General features: G+C 45.5%; 1 protein-coding gene across 2 annotated transcripts in view; it reads left to right on the forward strand.

The window, feature by feature from the left end:
* Positions 1-4205, forward strand: part of Ddx1 (ATP-dependent RNA helicase Ddx1) — a 50035-nt gene extending 45830 nt beyond the window's left edge. For both annotated transcript variants that reach the window (XM_089552559.1, XM_089552560.1), the window contains 3 exons: positions 531-626; positions 1123-1243; positions 3962-4205. In XM_089552559.1, coding sequence (XP_089408685.1) covers positions 531-626; positions 1123-1243; positions 3962-4089 — 345 coding nt within the window. In that variant the 3' untranslated portion in view covers positions 4090-4205. The remainder of the gene's footprint in view (positions 1-530; positions 627-1122; positions 1244-3961) is intronic.
* Positions 4206-12870: the final 8665 nt, after the last annotated feature.

Here is a 12870-nt window from a genome sequence, read left to right on the forward strand (position 1 = left end):
GCATGCTTTTTCTTATTGGGGCCAGAATGAGTTAATCAGTCATAAAATTCACCCATTGGCTGGATGGGGGAGTGAGGTCACCAGACCGGCTCATTCTCATTGGCTGGAGGGAAATGACATCACTGCTGGTAAAGGCATCAACAGCTGCGAAATTCGCCGCATTGCCAGCACATAATGGAATTAGTAGGTGTGCCTGTGTGTTTCTTTTTTTTTTTCCATGCATTTCAAGCTGGAAGAGACAGAAGCCGAAACTCATAGGGTTCCTCAGTACATAGTGGGAGCCGTAGGATTCCCAAAGGGTTTAAAAGATCCCCTCTCGTAAGAGTAAAGCTCGAGTGGTTTACTTTGCTTCTTACACCAGTGAACAGCTTCATTCTCTGTGTATTATACGGTTTATTTGCTGCTTTCTAGCGGCTTTTGTGGCGTTAGTGAATATGATTGGGTTGTGGTTCTTTTTTTTTGTAGTTTCGCAAGCATGATGTTCACTTTCTCGCTCATCCGAGTTAACATTTTTTTTTCCCGTTCACCAGGTGTGGTACCACTCAAACTGTAACAGGAATCGCAGCTGCCACAACACGAACCTGACGGACCGCGGTGGCTGCTGCATCTGGTACAACGAACCACAGGTCAGCGGAGGTGCAACGAGGATGGTCGCTAATTTGTGCCCGACAGTGCATGATGGAGCCCTGCCACTGTACCTGCTTGCAGAGGCGGAGTTTTTGCGTGCCCCCTACTTCCGTGCTCCCTGTGTTTGGGGTCTTTCTAAGAGAGGCCATATTGCCATTGGGGTGTACCAGACCGACTAGCGGCGTCTCAGGTGTGGCCAGTCCTTGCTAGGCAGCTCTCATGATGCCATTTTTAGTGGCACTAACAGATGCACTTTTTCTCCCTCCAAAATTTACAAAATCGTGTGCAGGGGAGTGTTTGTTGCATGCGAAAGATTGTTTTGATTAAAAAATAATAGTGGGTGCGTTCTTCATGCGAGTAACTGTGGTAGTCTAGTGTTCATTGTATTTGTGTAATTATTTGGCGTTGTGGGCCTTGTCTTTTGGCGAAACACTGCCACCCTTCTGGTGGCTGCGTTAACCAGGCCTGTTGCCTGGCCCGTTCTGTTTGCCGCAGTACCTGTCGGACATTGAGGACCACCTGAACGTCACCATCCAGCAGGTGGAGCCCGACCTGAAGATCCCCGCCGATGAGTTTGACGGCAAGGTGGTGTATGGACAAAAGCGCAAGGAGATGGGTAAGTGGCATGGGCTGGTGTCTTGGGAGAAGGATGGAGAACTTGTTGGGTGAGTCAGTAGCATAGGAGAGCCCTCAAGGGTGTAGCATTTGCAACCTGTTGAAGACTTAGAGCGCTTTACAACTTCCTGAAGTTGCGTGCGCTAAGTGGAGGGGGGCTCGGTCGGTGGGATGAACAGGATGTCAGAAAGTTTCCTTGCTTGTGGAAGCAGCATCACTAACAACGCACATCTACATTTGGCACTTGGCTGACTGGCCAACAGTTGCCGCGAGATGGTGCATAAATCAGGGAAGCAGAATTGAAAGGCAGCCAGGCTATTTTCTGGAGACAGCGCTCCCCATTTGTTGCCACTCCTGGCATTGCGCACATGTCAGAGGTGCACGAACTACACTGAACCCTGCTGTTCAGGCTTGAGGAGGCCTGTTTTGGACAGTTGCTGGCCGGGCTGGGCATGCCTCGATGTGCCCCCCTCTCTGTCTGCAGCCAGTTTGAATGAACTGGTGCAAGCCTGCCAGCTTCCGAATTAACGAGCATCTGACGCCATAGATTTTCGTGGGCTTTGGCTAGGACTGTGCCAGCAGTGCCAGTTTTCTGGATTTCCAAACTAACGAGGGGAGGGGGGTGTCGAATTAACGAGGATTCTCTGTAATGTGAGCATTAAACAGCACATTACTACGCTGGCGTTGAGTGCACGGGATATCTTGCTTCCAAAAGCTTTTTGCGCAAAGACATCTAAGTCTCATTTGTGGAATGGAGTTCTTGACCTTCCACCATCAAAAAAATTGGGGCTAATGTAGTTTTGCCCGTGAAAAGTTTGACTCCTCAAAATATGCTCATTTAAGTGGCTGGACCGGTGGAAATCATGTGCTCGAGTTTCAACAATAGAGTCTGAAAACTCAGACTCTACTGTCTCACTGCTGATTGGAGCACTAGATGAAGATGTCAGTGATATCAGTGGGTCAGAGAGCTCTCGGTAGGGAACTTCACTCTACCTCACATTTTCTGCTGGAACTTAACGGTAGAGTGAAGCTCCCTACTTGGAGTGTTTTGCAGCATCTGAAACAGCGAATGCATTTCAGAGCACCTTTCAGTTGGCATAAAATGTGAAGATAAATTTGTCGCCACAATAAAATGGCGATTCTTACATGCCGAGGGTATAGCCGACCTGAGGGGTACGTTATAATAGCCCACCCTCTACTTTCTCGACAACCTCCTTTTTTCTCCAGCGTGTCCGAAATATGTGTGGCTGTACTTCATGCAGACTTCATGAATTTTGAATAAGTAGTGCTGAAGAAACAAACAGATTTGCATTAAGGTGGACTGGTTGGTTACTTTACCACATTGTTGGCTATATTTAATAAAAGTTAACTGCAACTTTACGTAAGTTTTAAAAATAGAACTATATATAATGTTCAATTCCCAATCAAAGTGAAAACGTAGGTTAAGCTTCATTATCAACTTGCATAACACATATCGTGAGCACAAAATGCTCCTAGTTTTCAACTGTATCAAATTCAACACCGCTGCAGTACCTTAGTGGTTATGGAGCACTGCAGTTGAGCAAAAAAAAAAAAATGGAAACACACCAATGTACCGAGCTTTCAGAAGGTGTTAAAAAGCCCCGATGTACGGCGATGCCTTTATTTGGCAGTCGTGAAAATTAATTGACCGACACAGGAGGTGCCATCTTGTAATTCTGGGCTGTGTTTACTTACTGAAAATAGCATTGTTTAGAATGCTGCTGAATGCTAGCCAAACTCAAAAATAGTTCAGCTTAGTACTTGATTTCACATGCTTGGCAGATGCTGTCAAGAATCTGAGCATCATAATTTTTGAAGTTACCTAATTACCTAATAGGCAATTAGGTAGGTAATATATACCTAATATATACCGAATGTATACCTAGTATATATATCCTATTATACTTTTGCAGCTTCAAAAGTTATGATGCTCAGATTCTTGACAGCATCTGCCAAGCATGTGAAAATGAAGTGCTAAGCTGAACTATTTTTGAGCTTGGCTAGCATTTAGCAGCATTCTAAACAATGCTATTTCTGTTATCAGTAAGTAAATATCTCCTAGAATTGGAAACCTAATTACCTAATAGGCAATTAAGCAGTTATATATTTATCTAGTTTCACAGTGTCGTGATGTTGCAGGAAATCCAGTTTGTCTCACGTCGTTTCCATTTTTGCTCTTAGTTCAACCCTGTGTAGTGGGTTTTGCTGTGACATCAACTTGTCACAAAAGAAACTGGCACTAAACTAATTTTCGATGATGACGTTCTACGTCACACCTGCGGTAACTCAGGACGTTCTACGTCCGCCGCTTGTGAACGTGGGTGGCGCTGATGAACACTCTCAAGGATAGGTTACTTGTAAACATAAATACTCCCGAAAGCAGAAGATTTGACAGCCGTCGCCGTAGCTCAGCGGCAGAGCACCGGACGCATAATTCGGAGGTCATGGGTTCGGATCCCACCGGCGGCATGTGGTTGTTTTTTCTTCTGCTTTTCCAATCAATTAGTAGCTTTAAGTGATAACATATCCAGTAGTATTCTAAATTGATCAACACCACAAAATAAATAAATTAAAAAAAAAATCCCCTGTGCCCCTTGGTTTCTGTGGCTGTTGGCTTCTGTCATATAAACTAGAGGAGTTGTTTTGCAGGAATATTAAGGCATGAGATTGACCTGTATACATTTTCCTCTCCCTACAGGGAGCTCGTATGCTACGCACACTGCACAGATGGCTCCTGCTGTTCAGGAACTGGCTGCCCTGGAAAAGAAGTCACAGTCCATCTTCATTCAGCGCTACTACCTCAAGGACCAGTCATTTCTCAGATAGAAACCCCTCCCTTGACTGCCTGGGAGGAGACACAGCTTGCAGTATCTGCCTCGGCATTTCAGGGCATGCGTTCCTTTGTGTTCATGTTTGGTGTCTAATAAATTATACTGGCATACTTTTCGTTTCTTTTTGTGCCTTGCGACGTATGTTTAGTTTAGTTTGGTGTATAGGCGTTAGCGTCCCAATGCGACTCGGGCTATGAGGGACGCCGTAGTGAAGGGCTCCGGAAATTTCGACCACCTGGAGTTCTTTAACGTGCACTCAACTGCACAGTACACGGGCCTATGTAATATTGCTGCGTTCGTTAGCAACAAGTTGTAGAGGAACTGATTATGCAGTCTGGCTGGTAGCTGTATTTCACGGAGAAAGAGAGGAACAACTATATTTTAGGCCAGAATAGTGGCCTAGTAAAAGGGAGCATTTGCTCCGCTAGGGACTGTGGGTGGTCCGCCGAGTTCAGATGAAGCCAAGCACTCTAGATGGAAGGTGCGAAAAATAGGGAAATTGCATCTCCCCAATTTCTAGATTTCTGTAACCTTCCATGCGCCTTGGTTTCTTGGATGAACATGGAACAAACTGGATAGTTTCGAAATATTTGCATTGTTATTGCGAGGTCTGTGTGAGAGGTGCCCGCCCAGTTTGATCACTTTCAGAACCAGTTGTCTTCGCTTTTGCATTCCTTGACACTCATTTCTGCCTGCTTGATTGGCATCGTGGTACTACTAGGTGATGGGTTGTGCAGAGTCAGCATTGCGTTCAAAATGGCAGAGCAAGTTGATAAGTGGATCCATATTAAGATTGTTGCGGTATCCTCGAAACTGGTTGCCCCAGAACTTTTTGTGTTCCACTCATCAAATTATCCCCAAGAGCTTCATAAACTCTTTGAACAGTGATAGTGAACATTCAAGCTGGAAGCATAACTTGATGCAAATCTGCTGGTCAATTCAGTCTACTACCACATTCAGCAGCATCTCAGTATTGACTGGTTTGTTAAAAAATGGGACTTATACATTTGCAGTGGTTCTGCATTAGCGTGTGCAAGTACACATGCAAGTGCAAATTGTTTACTGCTCTTTTCGCAGTTCTATCACTCCTTACATGTGTAAGCTGGGACCGAGAGTGGACAGCTGTAGTAAGAACATGTACACTTGCATGTTGTACGTACAGGTCAAAGCTTTATGAAAAGGAACACTTTATTTTAGGGTTCAGTAATCAATTGCTGCTGTATTATTAAGAGAAAAGTACTTTTTGTTGTGCCGCCGCGGTGGCTCGGCAGTTATGGTGCTCGGCTGCTGACCCGAAAGACGCGGGTTCTATCCCGGCCGCGGCGGTGGAATTTCTGTGGAGGAGAAATTCTAGAGGCCCGTGTACTGTGCGATGTCGGTGCACGTTAAAGAACCCCAGGTGGTCGAAATTTCCAGAGCCCTCCACTACGGCATCTCTCATAGCCTCAGTCGCTTTGGGACGTTAAACCCCATAAACCAACCAAACCAACTTTTTGTTGTTTTCCTTCAGGCACGTAACCTTCCTAAAGGGACCATGCAATCATATTTACTGAGGTTAGGAGCAGCGCATGAGCGATCGGTATTCCATCACTCATCACTGCACCGCAAAAGTATTTAAGCTAGTTTCATTAACCCCCTAAGGCACTCTGTACACAACTGTGTACAAAGCGAACGCTCAGCTTTTTGTGGGAGCATGCTCTACGATGCAATGATTTATATGTTTTAGGTCAATTTAGCACCCTTCTTGTCACCAATGTTATGGTTTTTTCATGCATAAAGCAAACGCAGTAAAATTTTCTCAAAACAGTGAGCAGTGTAGCAAGGGGTCCACCATTTTTGGCCAGACAGATTTCGCCACCAGTAATAACGTCAAATTTTTTTTGCAAGTGTAATATGCATCTTCGAAACAAGTAGGTTGAACAATTCTTCAGCCGTTTACCTGAAAAATGCTGGCATTTCGATGTTGTTTCAATCAGTTATGATACTCTGTATGAAATTATGCCCATCCCTGTAAAAAGTTAGCCGCTGGTATTTTTCAGTGAAAAACTAACAAATTATCTTTCCTGAAGCCTAAATTATATTTAGGTGTAAAAATATTTTTTTTCTTTTGACAGAAAGAGAAAATTGCACTACTCAAACACGCCGATGCACCAGGAAAAGAGACTGGTCGGGACTGAGCCCCCTTGCCCTATTCCACCCATGTCATTCGGGCATACCGAATGAGAAGGCTCGGCCAGATTCCACACTCTGCGTCAAAGGGAGAGGAGCAGTTAAGAACATGCAGTGAGGTGTCGCACTAATCAATCGTGAGCAGCAATTTTTAAAAATGACTGAAATTATAGGGTCCACACAGAGCTTTTAAATTTGACTCAGATACAAAGACCACCTCTACAGATTTGTTGCATTAGAATATGACCGTTAAAATCATTCTAGGGTCCCTCTAAAGCCCGAAGTGAATATTTCCAACTGGGGATCTGCTGGTTTCTACCATGGTACCTGCTCGTTTCATTGTACTTTTTATGACTAGGCTTCAGGCTATAGCCGGACGCTCTCTCCTGAGTTTCTTCTCTCCATGAGTACAGTGTTAGATGTAGGTTCGATGCGGTGATGCGAAATTGCCACGGTACCTTGGCGCGTATTTTTTTTTATTCCTCCCCCTCCTCCCCTTTACTGCCTATATGTTCCAAGAACTGTCAACAGACGGCGCCTGCTTACCGAGCGACAGAACGCAGCTATCGCGACGCGTCAGGAGTACCACCCCGGCGCTGCAACTGACTAGGCTTCAGGCTATAGCCGGACGCTCTCTCCTGAGTTTCTTCTCTCCATGAGTACAGTGTTAGATGTAGGTTCGATGCGGTGATGCGAAATTGCCACGGTACCTTGGCGCGTATTTTTTTTTATTCCTCCCCCTCCTCCCCTTTACTGCCTATATGTTCCAAGAACTGTCAACAGACGGCGCCTGCTTACCGAGCGACAGAACGCAGCTATCGCGACGCGTCAGGAGTACCACCCCGGCGCTGCAAGCTAAAGACGGTCCAGTGTCTACGCGCATCTGGAGTTAGTGTGTTTTAATCTTGATCACTCGTTCACCTATTGGGGGCAAAATAGAAATGCTGCCATGGACGCTCAAGAACGCATCGACACTGCCACCGGTGGTGTCGCGGTGTTACACGGACAGCAGCGTCCAGGCGGCTTCGAAGAGCACTATATAGTTCACGAAATAAACACCATGCAGTGTTAATTAGATGCGAGCATTAAAAATATTTGTAGTCCAGCCTGAACCCGCACGCACGTGGCAGCTCGTGTGTGGCTCAAGCGTTGTGCTGGACGGTGATTGATATATAATAATCTACGCCACAGGGATACCAGTAAGGACGCATCGTGTAGGATTAGCGGTGGGTGATCTTGCGCAGGCACGGCACGAGCAGTTAATTTCCAGAAGCTTTTTAATCTGTGGACGGTTAGCTGTACGTGCATGGACAGAAGCGTTTGCGGGACGGCAGGCTGGAAACGCTGATTGGTCGATGGGATGCGCTTCTCCGTGACGTTTTTTGACTTCGCCCTCGTTCTCAACCGGACGTGGCGTCAGCGCGCCTTTCTCGACCTCTCCCTAGAGCGCCTGGGGAATCGCTAGGTGCACCCGCCGCGCCGCGCGTGCGTGGTGAGCGGGCATGCCGCATTCGTTTCGTGATCCTCGGCGCGCTCGTTTCGAGGCGTGTGCAGCTATGGCGTTCGTGCGTGGTGCGCTCGGCGGCGACAGCCAGCTGAAATTTCTGTGCAGTTTTTGCTTGCGGCTTTCGCCGTTTCCCCAGGAGCACGTGGCTAGTGTCGTGCTCGTATTTAAAGTTTTTGCCGCGGCACTACAAGGATCCGCATCAGGCGCGCTTTGAGGACCGCCGTTTGACAGCTACGCTGACGCGCTTGTCGGGGGTGCGCATTCTCAACCCTGAGGTAAGGACTGAACTACATTGTCGCAAGTTTTCTCGTGCATTGAGGACTCACCAAATTGCGGTGCTTGTAACGAAACTTTTTTTTTTTTTTGCAGCGTCGTTCCCTGGATATGCTTCTCGGAAGCCGATGTCATTGTTCGCCGCGGACGCTGGGCCTACTGCTCGCCGCCACGCCGCTGTAGGTTGACGTTGAAGAGCTGCTCCAAACGGCCCTTTTCAGGGCCGCTTCATTGCTTCCTGGAAGATTGCGGGCATCAATCTCGCGGCCGTGTTCCCTCTCTTTGTCGAAATCGGCGCCAGACATCAGAACCCGCGCTAGGCCTCGTTGCAGGGTTAAACGAGTGCAGTGTGGCTTTAGAGAAGTTGACTTGCGCTTAGTCTATCTATATCATTCATTCAGTGCAGTGTGCCTTTGCTTCTTTAGCGACTTCTCACGCCTTGTCGAAATCGGATTTAAAGCTCACGCCACGCCTCGTTGAATGGGTTAACCGAGTGCAGCGCCTAGCTTTGTTTTTGTGTTCTAACCTGTAAGCAGTGCACCTTTCTTCGCTCCTTACTTTTGTTCTTTTCAGTCGTTTCCTGAATCCGTCGAAAGAGCCAGGCTTGCCGGATGGTTGTTCGCCGTGAATGGAACCACGAGGCGATCGCATCTGCATACACAGCACGACTTTGTTCCCTCGTGTTTTTTTTTACCAAGGATTGCTTCGACAGCTCGTGCAAAACGAGGACTGCGCACGCCGTGTCGTCGCTGCTTAGTGAAGAGGCACAAAACGGATGTCGTCCTTACTAAAGGCCCTTCTCGGGGCCACCTCAGTGTTTCCTGGCAGACCACGCGCTTTCCGCCCTGTGCACATGTTCCCCTCATTTCCAATCATTTGTAAGTTGCATATCAATGAATTAATAAATCAGTCAATGCACTTTATTTACCAGAAAAATCTGGCTGGTCACCCTGGGCTAAAAGCTGTGCACACAGCTTGACAAGGCCCAGGGGACCATTAGATGACAGTTTTGAACGTAGGAAAAACAAGTTGGTACTTTAAAAGAACATGGAAAGTACACCAAACAATATAAGAGATAAACATTACAATCGCGCATTACAGTAAAGAAAAAGAAAACACTTTGACAGCAGACATACAGTATCAATTTACACTATAATACATACAAAAATCACGACATTCAGCATTATGGCACGAAATATAAGAACAGCACATAAAGCAAAAAAGAGAATGCAAGTTACAATAGTACAGATAGATTAGCTGTTTACATTTGCATATGCATAAAATTAGTCCTCGTCTCCTTGGGCCTCCTTCAAATCCTGCAGAAGGCTTGAATTTGCAACTGCTAATATCAAAGAAGATTTAGAAGAACTTCAGTTTGGGATACACGGTGCATAGTACTTGAGAAAACAAACAATAGCGCCTACAATGACACACACAGAATAACTATGCAGCACAAGCGCTATCCTGCGCTCTACAGTATGGAACTGTGACTGAAAAATGAACCTTCACGTCAGTGAAATATGAGCCTTTAGGCTGTCTACAAATTGTTATTACAGAAAGAAAGAAATATTAGTGAATGTTGTGTGAGAGGCTTGCATATTACTCTGTTTGTTTATTTATTTATTTACCCCTCAAGGCCAGTGGCATTACACAGATGTTAGGGTGGGCTTGTCTAAAAGGAAAGTAAAATAATAGAGCCCGGCCCGCACCGCTTAGAGCACAACGGGCTAGTGGCATTACACAGGGGGAATGGTAAATATACTAAAACTGAGAGAAAAATACAGTTGATTACATGAACATTAAACAGCGCCTGAATATACAATGTTAGCTAGTGCTACGCGGAACTGCTCGTAATTTTCAGTGCCGGCAACTTCTGCGGTAAGGTGGTTCCAGTCGCATGAGGTTCGCGGCAGGAATGACTGCGAGCAGCATTTTCTGTTGCATGACATACTTCCAACTTTGTGATCATGATCAATGCGGCGGGATACAGAAATTGTACGGGGGATGAGGTGATCACGAAGAGCGGGATGATGGTACAGCTTGTGGAACAGGGTGATACGAAACACTTTTCTACGCGATGTCAGTTATGGGAGGCAGATATTAGACTTCATAGCTGTGCGGTTGTAGTTAACAAGGATTAAACGCACAGAGTTATTTTGCACCAGCTCAAGATCATTAATGAAGTCATGAGCAGGGTGCCATACACGTGTTGCATGCTCGAGTTTTTATCGTATTAGTGTTTGATAAAGCAGTAGTTTCAAATTGGACGGAACGTTAAAGAAGTTTCGACGTAAGTAGCAAAGCATGCGATTAGCATTTTCAATTATGTTCTCGGTATGAAGAGACCAGTTAAGATAATAAGTAATGTGGACGCCGATGCACTTATATGATGAGGCTGATTCCAACGAAATGTTATCGATGTAGTAGTGAGGTGGGACGGAAGTTTTTCTAGATACACGCATGACTTTGCATTTGTTCATATATAGCTGCATTCACCATTCTTCGCACTGAAGTCAGTGGCGGTCTCGTCAAGTAGTCCCCTGCTTTGTACGTTCACCTTGTTAGCGGCTGTCTTATTTCACACAATTCCACGTTCTACACGTTGATAGGTATCGTGTTCCTGCCTTGGTGGTAGTGGTTTATTTAAAAAAAAAGGAAGCAAAAGAGTGTTGCCGGCTGCGGCAATTGCTATCTAATATCTTAAGCAGCCGAGCTGCAGCCGGCGGAAACGACAGGGAAAGGGAGAGGATAGTAAGGAGAAGTATAGAGGGGAGCGACAGCAAGAAAGGACAGGGGAGAGCTTTGTACACTATTTACAAAATACAAAAGTAATCAAGTTCCCGCCACCGTTGTCTTGCCATGCCGCCGGCGCGGCGGCGACGGCGGTGCCATTTACCTGCGGTTGCGGTGGCCAACAACCTCGTCGGCGGGAGGAGGGGGGGGGGGGGGGGAGCCACCCATTCATGTCTTTATCCCACCAGGGACACAGCGACGCAAGCGAGGGGACCATCCCTTTCTGGCTTGACAAGGAGCGCCGACCAGCCGCCTTGGGGACTGAGGGCAGAACAAATTAAGCCACTTCCCAGAACTGATAAATGAAGGCCGCTAACCCCACTGGTGAAATGTCCGGGCAGGTGCTTTGACCTTAGTGGACATGTCGTGGCAATTATCTCAGACGTCGACTCGTTTCCCCTGGTATCGAAATGAATATTGCTCGCGTAAACGTTAACATTCAAAGATTGAGTAATGGTATAACGTCTATACGTTTCGCCATTTATTTTTCAATAACAAAGCGCAAAAAAAATTTTGTGCAAATAAAATGAAAAATCGTTGTTTCTATTTTTTCTTTTTTTATATACAGCAGTCTGTCCGCTCCCCCTAAAACCACTCTCTGTGACCGCCACTGACTGAAGTAATGTAAGGTTGTTAGTGTTGGTTATTTCTCTAAAAATGACGCAAACATCAGCGAATAGGTGAATATGAGAATCCATAAGAGAGCGGGGATCATTAATGTTAGATCAGGAACAGTAGCTAGGGTCCAAGAACTGAACCTTGTGGAACTCCGGAAGACACCTCTGTAAAACAGGTGTTATAACCGTAACCAATAACTAATTGTGAGCGATTAAGTAGACATTCAATCCATTTCAATAAGTTACAGTCAATATTAAGATGTTTTAGTTTGTGAGCCAAAAGGTTGTGACATACATCGTCGAAAGCCTTTGAAAAATTCAGAAATATACAGCCAGTTAGTGATGATAGGTCTAGAATACAGTGCAATGCATGTGTAACTGTGTTTCGCAAGAGTAAAGTTTTCGAAAACAATGTTGCGCTGACATAAAAAGTTGTTCAATGAAAGGAAGTTAACAAGGTTGGTGAATATTATATGTTTGAACATTTTGGGTCAAGTATTGGTAAGGGATATGGGACGATAATTAATAGGGGATGCTTTGCTGCCGGATTTGTAGACTGTAACCACCTTTCCGATCTTCCACTCAGTAGCAGCGTTGACTGGTCAATGCTGGAAAAGTTTGGTTAGTATAATGGGCGAATAAGCTGCAGTGCTTTTTAAGTAACGCAGTCATAACCCGGAGCGGAATGAACACTGAGTCCATCAATAAGCTTATTCACACCAGTAGGAGCAACAGTTATAGGTGGCATGAAAACATAGTTGAAGTGGTGAGTTGTAGGCATATGTATACATTAGATATGGGTGTAAAGTTGTCAGTGATTACGCGGTTAAGAATCGTGACGCGAACGTCGGAAGGGATGAGGTCGCCTAACGGGTCAGATAACGCAAAACTATCGTCGGTGGAAGGATTAATGACCCGCCAGAATTTTTGACATTGGTGGTTACATGTGAGTGGAAGTGCTTTTAGCGCTTTTGAGCGCCTGAACATACATGTTGGAAGCCGCTGAATACGAAGTCCGATCGCTCACTAGTTGGCGAGAACTTTGCGATGCGGTAGAGGCTTTCTTTTTGTTAGATAAACGTTTAATGTGATTATTACACTAGGGAGCTATTGAGTGGGTGGTAGCAGTGCGTTCAGGAGTGTATTGTTCTGTGAGTTGGGTGATTATAGCTGTGAACATGCTCCAGTTGGTTTGAATGCAGCGGACACCAAAGCTATGGGAAAGCATCGATAAAAAAAAATAGTTCATTATTTATCGCCTGAAAATTTGCTCCATTGTAGTCTCGTATTATTATTTTTTTTCTTTTTGTTAGTGTTCGGAGTGGCTAGATTAATGTCATAGTGCATTAGCAAGTGGTCGCTGATGCCTGGCAGGTATGTAATAGGTGAGACTATGTCAGATCGATTTGTCAGGATT

Source organism: Amblyomma mixtum, chromosome 7 (assembly GCF_055824585.1).
Source record: "Amblyomma mixtum isolate Tamu chromosome 7, ASM5582458v1, whole genome shotgun sequence".
Classification (NCBI taxonomy): Eukaryota; Metazoa; Arthropoda; class Arachnida; order Ixodida; family Ixodidae; genus Amblyomma; species Amblyomma mixtum.